The 19,056-nt window shown below is 42.4% G+C and overlaps 3 protein-coding genes across 3 annotated transcripts in view; 2 read left to right on the plus strand and 1 right to left on the minus strand.

Moving 5' to 3' along the window:
- Window positions 1-31, plus strand: part of LOC132467489 (rho guanine nucleotide exchange factor 28-like) — a 37,817-nt gene extending 37,786 nt beyond the window's left edge. The window contains 1 exon segment of the mRNA XM_060064810.1: window positions 7-31. Coding sequence (XP_059920793.1) covers window positions 7-31 — 25 coding nt within the window.
- Window positions 32-4,260: 4,229 nt separating this feature from the next.
- Window positions 4,261-8,491, minus strand: ykt6 (YKT6 v-SNARE homolog (S. cerevisiae)). The gene is made up of 8 exons (XM_060064493.1): window positions 8,291-8,491; window positions 7,844-8,011; window positions 7,505-7,587; window positions 7,030-7,130; window positions 6,822-6,926; window positions 6,376-6,441; window positions 6,178-6,279; window positions 4,261-6,077 (listed from the first exon to the last, which is right to left on the minus strand). The coding sequence occupies exons 2-8, from the start codon at window positions 7,945-7,947 to the stop codon at window positions 6,042-6,044; spliced, it is 597 nt and encodes a 198-aa protein (XP_059920476.1). The 5' UTR covers window positions 7,948-8,011; window positions 8,291-8,491; the 3' UTR covers window positions 4,261-6,041.
- A 3,023-nt stretch (window positions 8,492-11,514) lies between these two features.
- On the plus strand, window positions 11,515-16,427 carry gck (glucokinase (hexokinase 4)). Its single transcript, XM_060065383.1, has 10 exons — window positions 11,515-12,136; window positions 12,960-13,122; window positions 13,339-13,493; window positions 13,599-13,718; window positions 13,902-13,997; window positions 14,092-14,191; window positions 14,275-14,458; window positions 15,174-15,329; window positions 15,540-15,773; window positions 15,914-16,427. The coding sequence occupies exons 1-10, from the start codon at window positions 12,056-12,058 to the stop codon at window positions 16,059-16,061; spliced, it is 1,437 nt and encodes a 478-aa protein (XP_059921366.1). The 5' UTR covers window positions 11,515-12,055; the 3' UTR covers window positions 16,062-16,427.
- The last annotated feature ends 2,629 nt before the right edge of the window (window positions 16,428-19,056 follow it).

A 19,056-nucleotide genomic window follows, 5' to 3' on the forward strand; every position in this document is an offset into this window, starting at 1 on the left:
CAACAGTATTGCTGTTGCTACACAACAGTAGGACGAGGCTTTCAACATGTGGCACCTCAACTGACCCATTTAAACTGTCGTGATCGATTTGTGATAAATCTTTTGAGTCGTAAGTTTAATGCTGAATTCGTGAAATATGGACTTGAGGAAAACTTTAATGAAGCTGTTTTTATACATTCTAACGGAAACTCGACTGAACTGGTTTAGTCGAGTTTCCGGTGAATCGAATGGTGAATCGAATCATGGGGTGTGTTCGAAACCACCTACTTGCTTACTACTCTTACTAACTATGACGTCAAATTGAGTAAGCAGAACGTAGTAAGCGAGTTTTAGGTAAGCGAGTAGTATCCGAATGTCTTCTACTTCCGGAAAGATTTTGTGTAAGCATCGCTAGCTTACTAGACGTGGGACTCTCTAAATCGACGCCACTTCGACCTGGGCGGGACTTTACGTCCTACGTCACTCGCTATGGGTTTGCATGTGTGCGCGTAGCCGTTTGTCTCATGGATCTGTGCGCGAACTCCCTTGCACTACAGATTACGAGCGTCAGGGTGGGTGACATTCCTACAGTCTGTGATGAAGGCTATATTTCTACAAATGACTTACTATTACTAGCGATTAACATGACGAAACAACACGAACTAAGCTAACAATAGACTATAGCCATACCAGATAACGCCATACCAGCTAACCCTAACTATTTCTATTAAACTCTGAACCATTTTGCAACAGGCAACTGTGTGTTGGTGCGTCTTATTGCTTCCCACCCATTGTAAAGATGTTTAACCTGAAATGGTATTTATATTTTGTAATTGGCATGTTTAAATAAAGTGTTAAAAAAAAATTAAGAATAATAATACTATTTGTCCCTCGTAATATACCTTTATTTTGAATGTCTCTTAGCTACATGTTAAAGGTGGTATTACTGTGTCCGTGGTCGTCGCATTGACTATACTTCATCCAGCTCAGGTTGCGTAGCCGTGCTTGTGCGCGTGTCGGCTCATTAGCATCTGTACCGTAGCAGCCCATGCCGTAGCAGAACACCTAAAACAGCCACGGCCACGGCCAGATGGCCTAGTGTGAGTGCACCCTTAGATAATAATCGGTTAAGAACAAGAACACTTTAGAAGAAACACTTTATTTAAATAAGAAACACTGAACCACACATCTAAAAATACACACACACGCACACCTAAAAATACACACACACACACACACACACACACTCTCTCTCAGCTTTTGAGAGAATGGTGGAGAATCACATCTTCTCCACCATTCCACCAACTTTGCCTCGCTCTCCTCATGCCTCGCCTGCTCCCTGGCACTCCTCTTGGAAGGGGTGTCTGGGGTGGTGGAAGAGGTGCCTGGGGTGGAGGAGCATGAGGGAGAGGTGGGGGTGCTGGTGGCAGTGGACTCAACGAAGTCCTGAAAGAAAACGAATAAGAAGGAATTAGGAATTATATGCCAGAACTGGTTGATATGGCCATATGTTATGTACAATATATAATAGCTATGTACACAATATAGTACTGCCAAAAAATACATTGATTAACCATGTAATATTACTAATATAATATAATATATTAGTGGATATAATAATACTTATAGAATATTACTAATATAATATAATATATTATATATTAATAATATAATATAATATATTAGTATAAAGCTTATTTTTAACCTGGAGTCACTAGAACATGGAAGATCTGGATATCATACGACATGATATCCAGCCCGGTCGTATGCAGTCCAGTCTGCAGCCCGGTCGATGGCCGGGCTGCAGAGCCCGTGATCGGGCTGCAGCCCGGCCGAGAACCGGGGTCGGGCGGCCCGCGAAAGTCGGGCGGCCCGCGAAAGTCGGCCGCGGACTTTCGCGATCTTCCGCGAAAGTCGGCCACAGACTTTCGCGATCTTCCGACAGTCCGCGGCCTGGCTTCGAAGCCCGCGGCCGTGCTGCAGAGTATAATTAATAAAATAATTACTAGTTAATTACAGAGAAAACACTTACATTTGTGTTTTTCCAATCCTGTCGCATCTTTTCGCCCTCCATCTTGTCTAGGATATTTCTTGATTTTCCGTTTTCTCGCAAGGTATTGTGGGAGCAAGTCAGAACTGAAGCGCTTTGAGGGTGCCCATCGAAAATCTCAATTTTGAGGGGATGTTAGCCCTCCCCCTACCCCTTAAACTACCTTTAAAATGGTATTGGGACATGGCTCCACGGCGCGTGAACGCGCAACAGCGAGGGTTAGGGCTGAGATTTTGAAGCAAGCAAAGGAATGAGATTCAACCTTAATATCCCCACCAGTTTGAGCACATTTGCGGCACTTAACGTATGAACACTTATTTTTAAATCAAGAGTAACTTGCTAAATAAGTCAATATATCTGGTCCTCACCTTTCCAAATTGTGTAAGTTATATCACCCTTCCAGATGCTGGGCTTTCTCTACCAAACTCGAGTTCAAGAAAAAGAGCGCGTTAAAACCGGATACGGATTTAACTCTGAGTAAGAGGGCATTCAACCAACTCTCTTCAACAACAGAGCTATTTTAGCACTGCAAGTGTTAAAATAACACCAAAATCAACACTTAGCAACTCTAAATAATTAATTAAAAGAACAAGATATTTCAACGAAAAGTGGCCATGGTGGGTTTTGGAGCAGGTCGAAATAATGTTAGGACATCGATTTGATACAAGGCGAACGAAACAAACAGATCTCCTCTAGGGTTTGTCGAATCTGAATATAAGTGCTTCTTTTACCACCGATGTGTGATGTTGACATGCCAAGCTACTTATTGTTATAGTGACGTCACAAGCAAACGTACTATGACATGTATCAACCTACCAGCCTACCAAGTGGACTGTACCAACTGGTAGGTTGATACATCCATCATACATCTGGGTGAACAGATGTGCATGCGATGTCACTAGAAGGTCGATTTTGAAATGGCTTTTGGATCTCAGCTGGAATGAGATCATGGCAAAATAAAAAGCAGTTTGAATTCTATTAAGGGATATGATTAGAGCACGCAGTGGGCTTTGTAGACCATGTATTCAACAGCTTGCACAGTGCCTAGTATTTATTCATTAAAAAATAATGTCTTAAACTTTAGTTTATCTGAGTGAAGAAATAATGGAAAACAAGGTTGTCAGAAAATACATAGGAAATACACAAGATACCATCTTGAAGTGCTTAAGTAACTAATGCCTTCAAAACCAACAGCTCATCAATCACATTGAACAGTGGTTAAAAAGTGGGCCATATCATTTGGCATCCAATTTTTTTATCTAAAAGGCATGCATGCTGCATAGGGTTTATCTCAAAGAACTAAAATAGACTTTCCATTCCAATACCTCAGGACTGAAACCTGATGAAAATGTATATGAAAATATGAGTGCGCCTTGAAATGAAAAGACATAAACGTGCCGTATTTCCAAAACATTCAGTCATGTTGCAGCAGCATGGCTAGGCAATATATTGGTGTAAATTCAGAGGTAGGCTTTAAAAAAAACAAAATCCTTGAAGCATGGCATCACATAGGCCTACCGTATCAAAAAAAAAAAAAAAGTACATGTTGACCAGAGAAAACTAAGGCCCAATCCCATCCTTACCCCTTACCCTTACCCCTCCCCCTTGATTTGAAGGGGTAAGGGGTAGAAACGGGATTGGGCCTAAATCAATAGGTTTCTTTGACTGCTGTAAATTTCCATTTAAGTGACACTATATTGTATCAAATCACGCATTTTCTCAAATAGTTTCTCAAATAGTTTTAGTCAATAGTTATAGTCTATTCAATCTTCTTGTGAACACTTTTTTTCCAACACCCAATCAGAAAAAGGGCTCCCATTCCGCATTCAGCACATTTTTTCGCTTCACGGCTGAGAAAGTTTCATCATGGTTTCGACGTCGCGTCATGGTGACCTTGTCAAACAGGATCTAAGGCATGGAAAGATTAACGTTGTAGTAGAGTAGTGATTGAACGAAATCTCTGTTTGATTAAAAAAACACATCTATTTAACCGGACTATTCGAGGCATTAATTAAAAAAATACTTTGCTAATGTTTTGCACCTTCCCCAGGCTAAATACTTTTTTGGACATTTTGTGACAGAATTCTCCTTACAAGATACGGACAAATGATAAAATAGTAGGCCGTATTAACTTTATGTTATCAATATTCCTTTATTTCAACAAGAGAAATACATCAGAAAATAAAACGACTGCGCACGCTTGCATACATTTGAGCCATGGAAGATTTCGTTTTACAAATCAGTTTGGCTGCGACAGATTTTATATTAGAATTTCCACCAGATATAATATAAGACTATGAATTGTTTCTGGCCTACTCCTCAAATTGTTGGCAGACTATATAGACCTATATAGGTTCCCTATACAAAGTTGTGATGGTTACTGGAGTTGAACAACAATTGTATTGGTAAATAGATAGTTGCAGCATGTTTGACACTTACCTAATTATAATTGGACAGAGCGACACATGGTGACTATAACCCATGCAGAAACAAAGTGGGCTTACAAGGTTTTGGATTCTCTAACCTGCCTTTCTAGCCTGTGTATTTTCTGTCAGCAAAAAAATAATAGAAGAAAAAAAAAGGTATTCCACATGAATACTGTAAAAGGTGTAGAAGCAACAACTCTCTCTCAAACACACACGCACCAACTGCAGACTTAAAGTTAGACTTCTTAAGACACCCAGACACAATACCAAAGGCAATTCATCTTAAATGGATAATCGGTTATTGACTGAGAACACTGTCTTAACTTAAATAGATTCGGTTCAATCTCCCAGAGGTCAATCCAAAGCAAAAAGTGACAAGTACATTGGATGAATCGGACAAATTGAGATTATGTCTAGTTACCAAAATGGGATGAACTTTGTCTACTGATGTTTCTTTAATTATCTGTTGCAAATTCAGGAGACACTCACCGGGCATGGATTATGTAGTCAGTCCGAGAACATGTCGAGGACAGGGTTTTGCCAACAGGTGTGGGAATGAACTCAGTTACACATCCACTTCCATGAATATCATGGTTATATGCATCTGGTCTGGTCTTAAAATCCAAGACGCCTATGCATCTCATTACATCTAGGCTCTGTTTTGCATCCAACAACCAGTGAGTGAGGAAAGGAGCGTAAAGGACATTGGATTCATGAAGCGATAAGGCGCAATGCAAGAGCACATTAATCCGATAAATGTGTTGAAGCCAAACATCAACTTTACTCACAAGCTCATTGAAACTGTCACCAACTATTAGCATAGAAACATTTGTGTCATGACAAGTCCATCAATTCTAAATGGGAATGTTTGAAAGTGTTTGCTCATCATCATGAGGTTTAAAACAAAAACAAAGAAAACTTTAATAATCGTTATCAAAAAAGGTCCAGTCGCATCCGAGAAGGCCCATTGCTGGTTGGGCCAACATGACAGAACCTCAGCTGACCTCAACAAACAGAAACAAATGGGAGAAAGTCAACAGTGACCACTAGTCAACTATGCCTATGTCAGTCTCTGGATTTGGGAGCGATTTAACTTTGAAATCGTTTTCTTTATCATTTCCTTTAGATTATAATAAGAATTGCGGATTGTCAGGATTTTACTTGAAACAAAAGAACAGACACCTAGTGTTAATTTTCTTTCCTGGTTTCCTAGGAGTACAACTTAAACGCCATTCTGGACCTTTAAAATCGGTATACCGAAAATGCAATATTAAAGACATTTGAACAATACACCACCAATACACAAGTTCACGCTATTAACTCCTCAGCTGGCATTGAAACACCACAATGACGTTTAACTTTGAAAGGTTCAAAAATAATTCCCTGACTAAACCCCATTCAGCCACCTTTAGCTCCCACCAGTCAGGCCAGACCTAGATGCCCATGGTCTTCCACCATGTCTCCCAGTCCGTCTACCCTGAGCAGCATCTGGCCCATGTGCTGAGAGCTGGGGGCAGGTGCATGATGGGAGTCGTAGGAATAGCAGAAAGGCAGAGAGGCATGTCCGAGGGGACAAGGCAGAGGCATCACATGATTTCACAGCATGAGTTCTGCTTCCGTGCCTGCACAGAGAAAAAGAAACAGACGCATACAAATAAAATTAGGAATGGTTGCTGACTGCAAGGCAATTTATCCCATCCGGAACAAGGTTCCAGGACTTACAGTCTTGTAAAAGGCTTTGGACTGGTTCCCCAAGTGTTCAGACTTTGCCACTAGATCATCCAGTTTCTCCCCCCTCTCCAGCAGGCTTTCCATGGTGTTGTGCTAGATGAACAGATAGGACAACCAATTAGAAACATTGTGCAACTCCAGCAACCAGAGACCACAAGCCCTCCAAGGTTTTCTCAAGAAATGTCTCACCAGAATAATCTTTGTCTCGTCCAGTTCAGCCTGAACTTTGGTCATTGCATCCGCCTCCTTGGGATTCTAGCCAGAAACAGAAGCCTTCATACACCTTTTATTCAATTCTTGTTACCTTTTAAAACGTTTGTATTTTTCTACACAAACAAACCAGAAAAACATGGCAAAACTTTAACTCAGATTCCACATAAAATAGCAATTATAAAGTTGAACTCCAATGGTTGTTTAGCTGTAAAGCTTATCACGTATCATGCAATACATCTGGCATACAAATCCATTATCAGAACTCTCGTTGCTCCACACTTAAAATACAGGCAGCATCATCTTAATTGACTTTAGCACGCAACATCCAAACTGTATGAAAGCTGTTGAAAAACGTCTGCTAAATATTTGTACTGTGGCTCATTTAAAACACACAAACTGTATCACATGGTTAAAAAAGGTACCTGGTATTTAGCTAGGTGAAGATCGAGGGATCTGTAGTTGATGGTTTCAGGGTTTCCAGAAGGCCAGTCTATACTGTCCACTTGCCTTGAGAACTCCTCTAAAACCTAAAAGATGTTAAGAAAGGACACCCCCAAAAATGATTAATTCTGAGTTAGTGTCAAGACAGAGTGAGTGATTCCAGGTTGTCTGTGCAGCCGCACTGCCCACCTTGTCCAACAGTGTGAAGCAGACTCTCTGCGGGTATTCATGGTCAGCTATGACGACCGCACTCAGGTCGTCGTTCCTCACGTACACATGACAAAGATACTCTGGAGGAAGGAGCAGGAGCATTGTTTGGTATAAAAACTTTTAGGATATCACGTCTGTTGAGCCATTAACGTCACATGGGTAATGCGAGTCTACGTCTGATATCAACAACTATTAATATTGTCATTTGACAGACACTTTAATCCCAGGCCACACTATATAGAATAGCCTGCACATGGACAGTTTCATTTGAATTATCTGCACAGCAAATTAATTAAATAAGCCTTTAAAATAAAGCACTGATTAGGATGACTGAAGGAACCTGTATGGTTTTGGTAGAGGACCCAGGCATTTATGCTAGTGTGTGGGGGATATGTCAGGAGGTAATGGGGAATCCTTCATAGCGTTGGGAGGGATGTTTGTGCTCATATATAACCTTGTTCTTTGACAGAGGCTCGGCTTCCATGTGATGTCCGTTCAACAATCAAGGCACTGGTGAATGTCATGAACTCCTGGACACTACAGACCAAATGAGACGATGCACATGGGGATTTTGAAACCAGACAACTAGTAAATCAACAATGGCTCAATGCAAATTAATAGCACTAATTATCGAATGATAATATTTAAGCACTATTTTTCTTCTTTGAAGCACCAACGTTATACCATTGTAATGGAATTGAGAATAAAGATACAGCTAGATTGTAATAACCATCCGTCTAAAAAAGGTACACGGGAATACTGGAGAGGGGGTAGTGGTGGTTGTCACACCCACCTGGAGCGCTGAAAGAAGCTGAAAGAAGACAGGTCGTAGGCCGCCTTGAGTAGGTGGGATTTGGTGGCCCCTTTATGAAGGATGCTGAGGCTGAAGAGTTTCATGTTGATTCAGAAGTGGCGGTGGTGTCAATCACACGGCAGATATGAGCAGCGAGCCCCGAATGATCTGGTGAACAACACAACACAAGACGAAACACACGAGTCATACTCATCCGGCTTATATAGGAGTGCTAATTCTAACGTCAATGCTAACATTAGGCGGTTAACGTGCCAACTTGCTGTTTTTCTACTAACATGTCGGCATCCTACAAAATAAATAAATATTTTGACATGTAACGTAGTATAGTATAGTAGTGTTAGATAGAGCGGATGACGTCATGACAACTCCTATTTTATCTATGCTATGTAATTGGCTGTGGCTAGTCGGTCTAGGTGCGGGCCTCACCACACAGAGCAGCCACACAGGATGGTCCTGGTCCAGGAAACACAATAGATCCCAACTTCGCACAACACTGGATTTGAAAGAATTGTCATCAACTTTTGAGCACGTAAGACTCGATTAGGGCAGAGCAATTTTCCAAATGCTACCTGGAAAACAAACCATTACCACGTCACGACCCATTAAATGTCCAGCGGGATATGAGTCCGATTAGGAACACATAAAGGAGAAAGGTTCCGGGGGTTTCGGCCGGAGGACAGCAGGAAAGCTTTTGCAACAAATATAACCCGCTAAATGTATCACCAAAACAAAGCAACGAATTTCTTCATATATATATATCTATATATATATAGATAGATATATCTATAAATCAATATAAAGATGTATATCTAGATCTATATATGCTGTATGTTGATAGTATTTTTTGTTTTGTTTTATTTGTCCTGTGAATGATTTAAAGAAAAAGCTGGGTATAGGCTTAATTTTTCAGTAACGTGTCAATGGTAGATTGTTGATTGAAAGATCTGCTACCATCATTTTGGTGTTTTCCCAAGTAAGTTTGCTTCATTTAACAATTTCCCCCGAGCCACTTAGTTCTGAGCTAAGTGTTTTCCATCAATGTGTGGTCGGTAAAACCATTTCCAGGGAAACAATGAAAACGTTTTGGCGTGGAAACCAGGGAGCCAGCACGGCAAAGCTGTTGATGGATAGTTGTGGCAAGACAAGAATTTCCCTCCCACCCCCTCCCCCACCCCCACCCCCATTATTCTCGTTTTATCGTTTATATTAGGCCTACTTATCAAAATATGTTTTTCTAAGTTCGCCTGGTAGTTAGGCCTAGGTCTACTAGTCTACTATTTGGCAGACTTTGGCAGACTTCGACGGACTTCACCAACCTTACCATGATAGAGCACCAGCTTGGCTTTTTTAGGACGTTAGGTTGAAGTCAAAGCGAGAAATTAAGATACATTCTTAAGTCTTTCTAATCAGACATTGTCGTCAAAGAGGTTTTAGTTTAACAATGAACTTAATTTTATTTGATTGTTTTTGTTATAAAAAAAAAACATGCCGTGAAGGGTTATAGGGCTTACACTTTGCATTTTATTCGGACAATGGATTAGACTATCGTGGGTATTTTAAATATTTTGTTTTACCGCACGGACTCAATGTTACAATTACTTATTCATTTTCAGTGCTGATTCACCAAAAGCACATTCGTTCATCGCAGCACCCATGGTCAACGGGAAATATTTGGCATGGACGCACTTATTACGATGGAAAAGGTAAGACCAAGATCTCTTGCTCAACAATTTATGTACCGGTATGTCCAAATCGATCACGCAAACGACCATTGTGTGTCTTAAAATGTATGTGCATTTGTCCAACTTGTTTGAATTGTAGGCCTATCGTTTTTTATTTTATCATGGGTACGAAGTGCACAAGTTAACTCTTATACAGGCTACAGTAAAAAATGGTGCAAATGGACCCCAAAAGTTAGATACAACTAGTAGGCCTCATTTATTCATTATATAGCATTGGGATTACAATAAAAAGCAGGATCTGATGTGAAGAACATCCTATCACTTGCAATGATAATTGAAAAAGAACATAGCATACTAGAGCATTTGTTTATAGCATCACATAAAATAAACCTTATTTGGGCATGGGTTTACTTATTTTTTCTTAAAGCAACGCATTTTGTTACAAACTGGCCGATTTATCTTTGTGCTTTGTTCATCCAATCTTCCTATATTAAAGAAACCATGAATAGGTACTACATGAACAGCATGTACGGTACCTTTTATTTGTTTAATTTGTTCCTTCTTTCAAGGTAATGAGTTGATCTCTACCGCAAATGCCAACACAGCATGTTTGAGATAAAATTTCTCTTTCTTTATGTATCATTAAAGGTGTCATACATTCTCTTTATTAGGAATTACAGTGAAAGTAAAAAAGCTGAGCAGTTGTCTCTAGATATCTGCACTGGATCTCTGAAGTAGTGAATGAGTGAACCTATGTAAAGTCTATCAATAAAAAAAAAAATCAATAAATATCTATCAATAAATAGTAAAGTCTAGCAATTTCTGTCTATTAAAGGTTGGGTATGGAATTCTCTTTTTTGGCCATTTTTGCAAAATGACTTGAAATCCTTATCATAACCCACTTACAACCACTGAGTAAGTAGTTCTGACATAAAAATTAAACAAGTCAATCATCTGTGGAACGGGCAGGGCTCGAAAAACTCCAGCCAATGATTTTCAGAACAACCGAGTGGCATTGGACAGTAAGTACGTCCATCAAACGATCGTACTGCACTCCCCCTCCCCTTCCCCGCTCCCCGCGCGTGATCCCTTCGTGCACGTACTCAAAGCGCGTGACCCAGAGCAAGCTTCTGTTTGTTGTTATCCTGCGGTAGCTACTGGAGCTAGCTAACTAACTAATCCACATTTGGACCTAGCACTAAAAGACAACCCTAAACTCCAACCTAGCTAGCCTGGCTCGCTCTCGCGCATCTGTGTTCGCGCTTGTGCATGACCGGACGTCCATGTACTTGGAATGGAGGACCATTTGATAGTTTTGTATTTTCAAAATCTGCTGGCTTTTCGCAAATCCCATACCCAACCTTTAATAGATATAAATAATGCTACACAATTCCACAATGTGCTCGGCATTGCCCTATTGATTCCAATGTGTTTAGCATTGCACTATTGATTCCTAAATGAATTCCCATAATGCATATTTTCTGTTTTTGCACACCTGCATATATATATATATAATATTATATATATATATATATACCGTGCATAATGTGTGTGTGTGTGTGTGTGTGTGTGTGTGTGTGTGTGTGTGTGTGTGTGTGTGTGTGTGTGTGTGTGTGTGTGTGTGTGTGTGTGTGCTTGCCTCTGTGCATGCACGTGTGTTTGTGTATTCATATTATGGTCTGTGAACACCGCTGGTTCTGCACTGTAGTAAAGTGCACTGAGGGAAAGGGTCACTTGCCAAAATGCCTCTATCTTCTTCAATCAGATATGGTCACTGCTAGAATACAAAGTATAACCACTGACACATGGCAAATGCTTTCTCTGGTCATTCATCCTGTAGTGCTGTTCTGGTTCTCTATTTTAAACATTGAACCTTTGGCTCTTTAAATAAAAGTATGATTTGGCAATGCCAAAGAAGTAACATGTCAATAGCTTGTTGAAGGTGCGTTCAATGTCACAGGTCCTGTTGCCTAATATAAGTAAACATTCATAAACAAAATCCATCAATGTTTTTTGTCGCTTAGGCCATTAAAGCTTTGTATGAATTGTAAAAAAAAACGTAGATCACAGTCAGCAAAATGACCATGAACCTCTCACAGACATAAAACAAAATAAAATGATATGTATGAGCATCCTGTTAGGTGGATCATAAGCTTCAAATGAAAAGCTTAATAAATACTAGCATATGCGTTAAGAACGCAGATCCAAAACATATGTTAATCGGATCATGGTTCAACATGCGTCCTCTGGGCCAGCAGACCTTTCCTCCTTCATGTAGGTTTGCCTCCATGGGGAAGGTGCTGTTCTTGTTTGCATGTGGCCAGATGGGGGGGGGGGGGGGGGGGGGGGGCTCCTCTGTGGCCTGCCCACTTTAGTGGAGCTTAAGAAGCATGGCTCTTCCCAGTGGTCCAGGCGGTTCACTGTTACATAATAGACACACACACACACTCAGCGCGCACCTAGAAACACCCTGAGCCCGTTGAGCAGCACATCCAGCAGACCCTTGGAGATGCCGTGTGTGAGCACTCATCTTAGGCAGATTCTGAAGATGCCCAGTAGTTACAACGCTGAGGTGGATCAAAGCCTCATGGTAAGACCAACCGCTTGTTCTTATTCGAGTTATAATTATTCATTCATTCATTCATTCATTTATTCATAAAACCTTTATTTAATCCTCAAAGGTAAATTAGGTTTTACAAATTTACAAAGATATTGAGAGACAGAGAAATGCAAAAATTAAACAAATCAAAGAGGAAAATACTTGGCGCGAGCCCGCAGTGTTGAAGTGGTTTGAGATCCTACACCTGAAATGTTCAGGGGTCAGGAGAGTAAGAAAGAGAGTCAATCTTGAAGATGTGTTGTAGGTAATTCCATGCTTTCTCGGTGCATAAAAAATTATATTATCCATCAGAGTAAACCCACGGGACTTGAAGCATAGAACAGATAGCAGAGCAAGTTTGGTCCTGTGATCCAGTCCAGTATAAATATAGTAACAATATAGGAGCTTGAGGTGATACTATGGTTGAGTGGCTGTAATGTTATTCATTCATCTTGTGTTCGTATGCCTTCCCATTTTGGTTCGGAGGGATTTTTTCGGGTTGGGCAACTTTGTTTAAGTTGTTAAAATATCATTCCTGTGCTGTCAATATGGTTGTGTTAAAGAATTTAGTTGTAACTTGTGTGTCTTTTCATAGTTTCATCCTTTATGTTTGTGGATTATTTTGGTCCTGGAAGATTTATTGTGCAAGACACATTCATTCTATACTTTTCTATGGACTCCCTTTTCAAAGTAATCCCTTTTCATCATCTGCTCCTATCTTCAATATTATGCATTCACTTGGCAACAGAAGCTACGTATAATCCTTGACCTATCGTCTAATGGCAACTCGGCAATGTCCCCTGCCTCTTTGCAGGTGGAGCAGATCCTCTCCGAGTTCCGTCTGAATAAGGAGGACCTGAAAGAGGTCATGAAGAGGATGCAGCTTGAGATGGACCGAGGACTGCGTCTGGAGACACACAAGGAAGCCAGCGTCAAAATGCTCCCCACCTACGTCTGCTCTACCCCAGAAGGATCAGGTAGATACACTGCCCCGCTATAAATGGCTGTCGTTGTCGCTTTTGCACCGGGGTGGGGTTCCCTAGCAACAACCCGTTGCTGGGGAACTTTTAAGTGTCGTAAGAGTGTGTCGCTCTGACATCGAAGCGTTGCCAAGGTTAGGATAGCGTGAGCCTGATGTTCGCTACTGGAACGGTAAAGCTGTAAATACATTGGAGTGTTTGCGGTCACGTCAGAGGTGGGAGACTTCCTCGCCCTGGACTTGGGGGGCACCAACTTCCGGGTGATGCTGGTGAAGGTGGGAGAGGACGAGGAGCGGGGCTGGAAGGTGGAGACCAAAAACGAGATGTATTCGATCTCTGAAGACGCGATGACCGGAACCGCTGAAATGGTGAGGACAAACCCCGTTCCCTCAACGTTCTTTAAAAGCTACCATAGGTGTCATGTGATGGTGTTTCTCATCTATCTCCTGTCTCCACACTCACACAACACACAGCTCTTTGACTACATAGCGGAGTGCATCTCAGATTTTCTCGGCAAACACCACATCAAGCATAAGAAGCTTCCTCTCGGGTTCACCTTCTCCTTCCCCGTCCGACATGAAGATATTGACAAGGTAGGCTGATTCTCATGGAAAACATCACGTTAAATCCTTTTACCTTTACCCAATTGATTATTCTGTATTATCGTGAAGTGGAAATGGTAAACCTTTGAAGTTGTCGGTAGGTCTTTGTAGCAGCAGAAATATGACACGTTGACAGAAAATAGGTAAATGTTGTTATGCTGGCTCTTCCCACAGGGCATTCTACTGAACTGGACCAAAGGTTTCAAGGCTTCAGGGGCAGAAGGGAACAATATTGTGGGCCTGCTGAGGGATGCAATCAAGAGGCGAGGGGTAGGTAGCTCAGCTCAGTGGAAAGCTGCACCAACGACTCCAACATAAATTTCCACTTGCATGATTGTCTTATTTTCTGTATTATTCGATTCAGGACTTTGAGATGGATGTGGTTGCCATGGTGAACGACACAGTGGCCACAATGATATCTTGCTACTACGAAGACCGCAGCTGTGAGGTTGGGATGATTGTTGGTAAGCTGCCATGTGACACACACACAGTCAACAATACAGCTTTATGACAACGTACCCTAATGATGATCTTCTTTTTTTCACAGGCACGGGTTGCAACGCCTGTTACATGGAGGAGATGCGAACTGTGGAGCTGGTGGAGGGAGAAGAGGGTCGCATGTGTGTGAACACAGAGTGGGGGGCCTTCGGGGACAACGGGGAGCTGGAAGACTTCAGACTGGAGTACGACCGGGTGGTGGACGAGTTCTCCCTGAACCCCGGACAGCAACTGTGAGTTGAGACGCGCGGGGGAGGGGGGAGGGGAGGGGGGGACAGGGGGACAGGTTATGTAATCCCATCCCAAATGCGCACCTGCGTTCCCTATTCTTCAGGGGAACATGCACGTTCTCCCGGACACACTGGGGCATTTAACCTTAGATGCCACTTACTCGATTAGTTACAGTTTTGTTTTTTTGCGAATCATAATTATCACTCTCGAGCATTACTCACCTGACCCCTTAGCTGAGCACTTCTGCGGGGTTGCTAAGTGACCGGCTCTTTGGCAGTGCATGTTTGTTACTGGTCAGAGTGTGTATACGTCAGCGGTCAGTCAGCAGACGGAGGTGTCAGATTAATGATCCCTTTCTCCTGAACTTGGGCTGCTGCTCATCAGCCTAATGGCTGTTTACCTTTCACCCGACCTCCCGCACGCCGGGCTGGTTCTCGCTCACCCTCTTCAGCCTCTACGGCCCAAAATGGGCAACATGCAGATTTGCATCCGGCACCTCTCTCCTTCTGCCCCCCTCCCCCCCCCCCCCCCCCCCCCGCTGCGCCTCGCCCCCGGCGAAAATAGAGAAGGCGCCATTGTTTGCACACGTGTTGTCATGACGCACGTCCTTTTCGATCGCTCTTCATCTCTTTCCCCAACTTTCACTCCTCCTCCCCAAGCAGTGTTCCTAACCCCACCCGTGTGGTTGGTTTTGGGGGTTTTCGTTCCTCTCGGCAGATATGAGAAGCTGATCAGCGGGAAGTACATGGGAGAGCTGGTCAGGCTGGTTTTGATCAAGCTCGTCAACCAAGACCTGCTGTTTAACGGCGACGCTTCAGACCTGCTCAAGACACGCGGCGGCTTCGAGACGCGTTATGTGTCCCAGGTGGAGAGGTGAGGCCATGCGGGACATGCTTCACAGTGCATGCCCCACAACGCTTATAAGTCATCATTCATGTTGGTCCTTGTTTCAAGTGAATCGCCAATAGCCTTCTGTAACCACTCTAGGAGCAGTTGTCTAGACTTAATAACATATCATAGGCCTTCACTCTCAATATACAAAGACTTAGCAATGCCCTTTTTGACTTCTGCTCCCCATGTTAGTGACTCTGGAGACAGGAAGCAGATCTACAACATCCTGTCCACCTTGGGCTTGCTGCCGTCAGAGCTGGACTGTGACATTGTGCACCTGGTGTGTGAGAGCGTCTCCACGCGCTCCGCCCACATGTGCGCCGCCGGTCTCGCCGCGGTGATCAATGTCATGCGCGAGCGCCGCAGCCAGGAGGCCCTCAAGATCACGGTGGGCGTCGACGGGTCCGTCTACAAACTGCACCCATGGTGAGGCGCAGGCCGAGACGCAAAGGGTGGACGTGGGTGCAGGTTTGCCGAATACAGCGGGAGAGTTGAACCATAGAGATGGTAGAGATGCAGAGTTGTCCTATTCTTGGTTCTTATTTTTTTTTGTTTCCTTCTCACAGTTTCCAAAACAGGTGCCACGAGGTAGTCCGGGAGCTCACACCGCATTGTGACATCACCTTCATCCAATCAGAGGAGGGGAGTGGGCGGGGCGCCGCCCTCATCTCGGCCGTAGCCTGTAAGATGGCAGCCTGCATGATCACACAGTAGGGCTGTCGTCTCGCAGCGCCTCACTAACGGGGATCTCTGACGGCCTTCAGAGTCCTTTTCCTGAGACAGTAGCCGCGTTTACATGGCACATCTGATCCGCATAGATTTCTATGCGGCATAGATCTGTTCCTAAAATGTGTTCCGAATGTACTGTATACATGGCAGTAACAAAAGTGTCCGTTATGTCTCTGGCGCACACCTGACACATCTCTGGACCGGCGGCGACATAATGGATGTCTTATCCCTATCGGGGATTTTAAATTTGATTTTAATGAAAGCACAGCAGGAGAGAGGAATTTGGATGCGAGTCCGAAGCCAAAACTGGTGGGAGAGAGTGGTCTTACGGGAATTTAGTGACCAGGAATCCTCGAAGGTCCAATTGCGAACTACTGCAGCTGCCATCTCTCTAAGGAAGTATTTTAACGTTCAGCCTGCAAAAGTACTAGTAGTAGCCTACTCATTTACAGTTATCTCGGACGCGCGCAGACACTACGATACGCAAACACGTCATTAATAAACACCCATGTCCCGTCGCTTAGCAACCGGACACGATTACCGGACTACTTTTACGGAGTGATAACAAAGACGTGAATCAGGCAATAAATCCATTTTCCTTGACAGCGGTGAAGTTCGGTGTGCTTAAAAGTACCGACGGAGCTCAGTGGACCAATTGCGAACTACTGCGGCTGCTCTAAGTTAAACCCCAATCTATTCGGAATAAGTGTATACATGGCTATTAAAACGGACTACACCACCTCTTCTATTCGGCATAGAATCTATGCCGAACAGATAATTGTATTCCGAATGAGGCGTATACATGATCATTTTCTGTTCCGCATAGAAATCTATGCGGAACAGATCTGTCCATGTAAACGCGGCTTGTGGCCAGGGGAGGATCTCTGGCCAGAAGTTTGGAAGCACTTCTTGAGCTGCGGAATGTCTTTCGCAATGTAAGCAAGTGTCCACATGAAGACCACCACAGACCATCACGCCATTTTTTATAATTACTATCAACATAACGTTGTTTCAGATATTTTTTATAGGATCATAATTTCACAAAACAAAATCACAAAAAACTGAAAAAATACCTGCACAGAAGTCAATTTCATATGTCCGAGCTGATAGTTAACAGACCTAGATGGGCCCCTTTTAAGATAACAAATGAGTTGTTCATGGGGATGAAGTAGAAGGGTGTAGACGTGAAACTAAAGATAAGCTAGTCTTGGTAGGACACAATAACAGACCGGATCAAGTGAAAGGTAGAGAAGAAGGTTGTATGTCTCTGTAGGGATCCTTTCCATAATGAAAGTGTGTAAGATGAGCCTGTCAGTAGCAAAAATAAGCACTTTTAAAAGACGTTCATTGACGGGGCACTATTGCCTCAAAGGATTACATTGCTCACCGTTTTTGTGGATTATGGCTGCAGCTTTCTTCCTCAACACGACCAATTTAGAAAAACATTGCCACATCAGTCACTTAGACCCAAAATGATCAGAAAAAATGGTTCAGGTAGAAAAACCCATGCCCATATGCTGCTGATCTATTTATTAGGTGAGTGCTGCATGCAGCGCTCAACTATTGTTCTTCATAAGTTTTCTTCTTTCTTTCTTCCCTCTTTATTATTCTCTACAAACTTTGGAACCTATCTCCTTCCTCAATTGTTCACCCAAAGACATTTTAAAATGTTCATAATAGCTTGGAATCGCGTCGCTCGCTTCTTTTCTGATTTTTTAAATATTTTATACTTTTTAAGATATTCTACTTTTAAAATACTATCTTTTTTTAAACATGGGAGTCAAGGGGAGGCCTTCAATATAATTTAAACTTTATTCATTATCACAGTTTTAGTTTCCTACCGGCTTCGTTTTCTGTTGGTCTCATTGATTTATATTGAAGCTGTAGCGTGAGGACGTCTAGCGGTGTTGCCAGATTGGGCGTTTTTTCCCGCCGGATTGGGCTAATTTTGGAGGACGTTCAGCCAGTGTTGCCAGATTGGGCTGCTTTTCCCGCTCTATTGGGCTACTTTTAATCACGCACCGGCTCGCTATTCTCTTAAAGACAAACACACACACACACACACACACACACACACACACACACACACACACACACACACACACACACACACACACACACACACCAGCACTGCAATACATTTGAACTTTCAAATCCCTTCACTTGATTTAAGCCATTTAACGTTTCTTTATGTCTTAATCTATGTGGCTTTATTAAAAATTATTTTCAACCTCACTTTGTACTACAGCATTCACCACGTTTTCTGCAGGAAATGCATTTTCTAGTTCCTTGTTGAAGTTTTATTTAAATGACTATATTTCATGTTTTAAAGCAGGCACTAGTGTTTTGTTTCAGTTTCCCTATGCTACTGGAAGTTAAGCTACCACGTTGTTGACTGTATTAATACATTGAAAATCTAATACCAAGGAGAAATATGCAGGGATTTATTTGTCGATGTATGGAAACTGTACCCAACCATACTGAACCCTGACACAACCTTATATGTATTGTACCGAACATGAGTTTCTTTTAACCGTTTCACCCCTACACTTTACATATATTAGCCAAGAGTTGTTAATGACCTTTTGTTTATATTGGCTTAATAATGTATTGTGCTTTGTAAGAAAAATAGACCTGACTGTAATAGGGATGTAACGGTAAACCCGATAATAATGTTGTCGATAACAATTACCGTTTTCATTTCAAACAAAATTATTATCTCGGTGGATAACCGCGCCCGCGGTGTGGAAACCGTTTGCTTAAATCCTTCCAATCGCTTCATCCGAGTCTCCTGAAGTTGCCGCGCAGGCTTATTGTGTAGCCTGCAACATAATGTTCTAAAGTTTTTTGAAGTTGGAATCATGGCGGAAGGAGGGGACGACAGCGCTCAAGACACCCATCAGCCTTCTAATAGGGATGTGCATTTCTGGCAAAAATGCTATTCAATATTCGCTGAGAAGTATTCGAATAATATTCAAAA

This window comes from Gadus macrocephalus, chromosome 11 (genome assembly GCF_031168955.1).
Source record: "Gadus macrocephalus chromosome 11, ASM3116895v1".
Taxonomy (NCBI): Eukaryota; Metazoa; Chordata; class Actinopteri; order Gadiformes; family Gadidae; genus Gadus; species Gadus macrocephalus.

What these genes read in the sequence shown, in the direction of transcription:
- ykt6 (XM_060064493.1), bottom strand. Translation starts at nt 7,947, where the DNA reads ATGAAACTCTTCAGCCTCAGCATCCTTCATAAAGGGGCCACCAAATCC. An exon ending in AGCCTCTGTCAAAGAACAAG is followed by an intron (nt 7,131 to 7,504) that starts GTTATATATGAG and finishes TCCTTCCTCCAG; the next exon opens with AGTATCTTTGTCATGTGTAC. An exon ending in ACGAGACAAAGATTATTCTG is followed by an intron (nt 6,280 to 6,375) that starts GTGAGACATTTC and finishes CTGTTCATCTAG; the next exon opens with CACAACACCATGGAAAGCCT.
- gck (XM_060065383.1), top strand. Translation starts at nt 12,056, where the DNA reads ATGCCGTGTGTGAGCACTCATCTTAGGCAGATTCTGAAGATGCCCAGT. An exon ending in TGACCGGAACCGCTGAAATG is followed by an intron (nt 13,494 to 13,598) that starts GTGAGGACAAAC and finishes CACAACACACAG; the next exon opens with CTCTTTGACTACATAGCGGA. An exon ending in GACATGAAGATATTGACAAG is followed by an intron (nt 13,719 to 13,901) that starts GTAGGCTGATTC and finishes CTCTTCCCACAG; the next exon opens with GGCATTCTACTGAACTGGAC.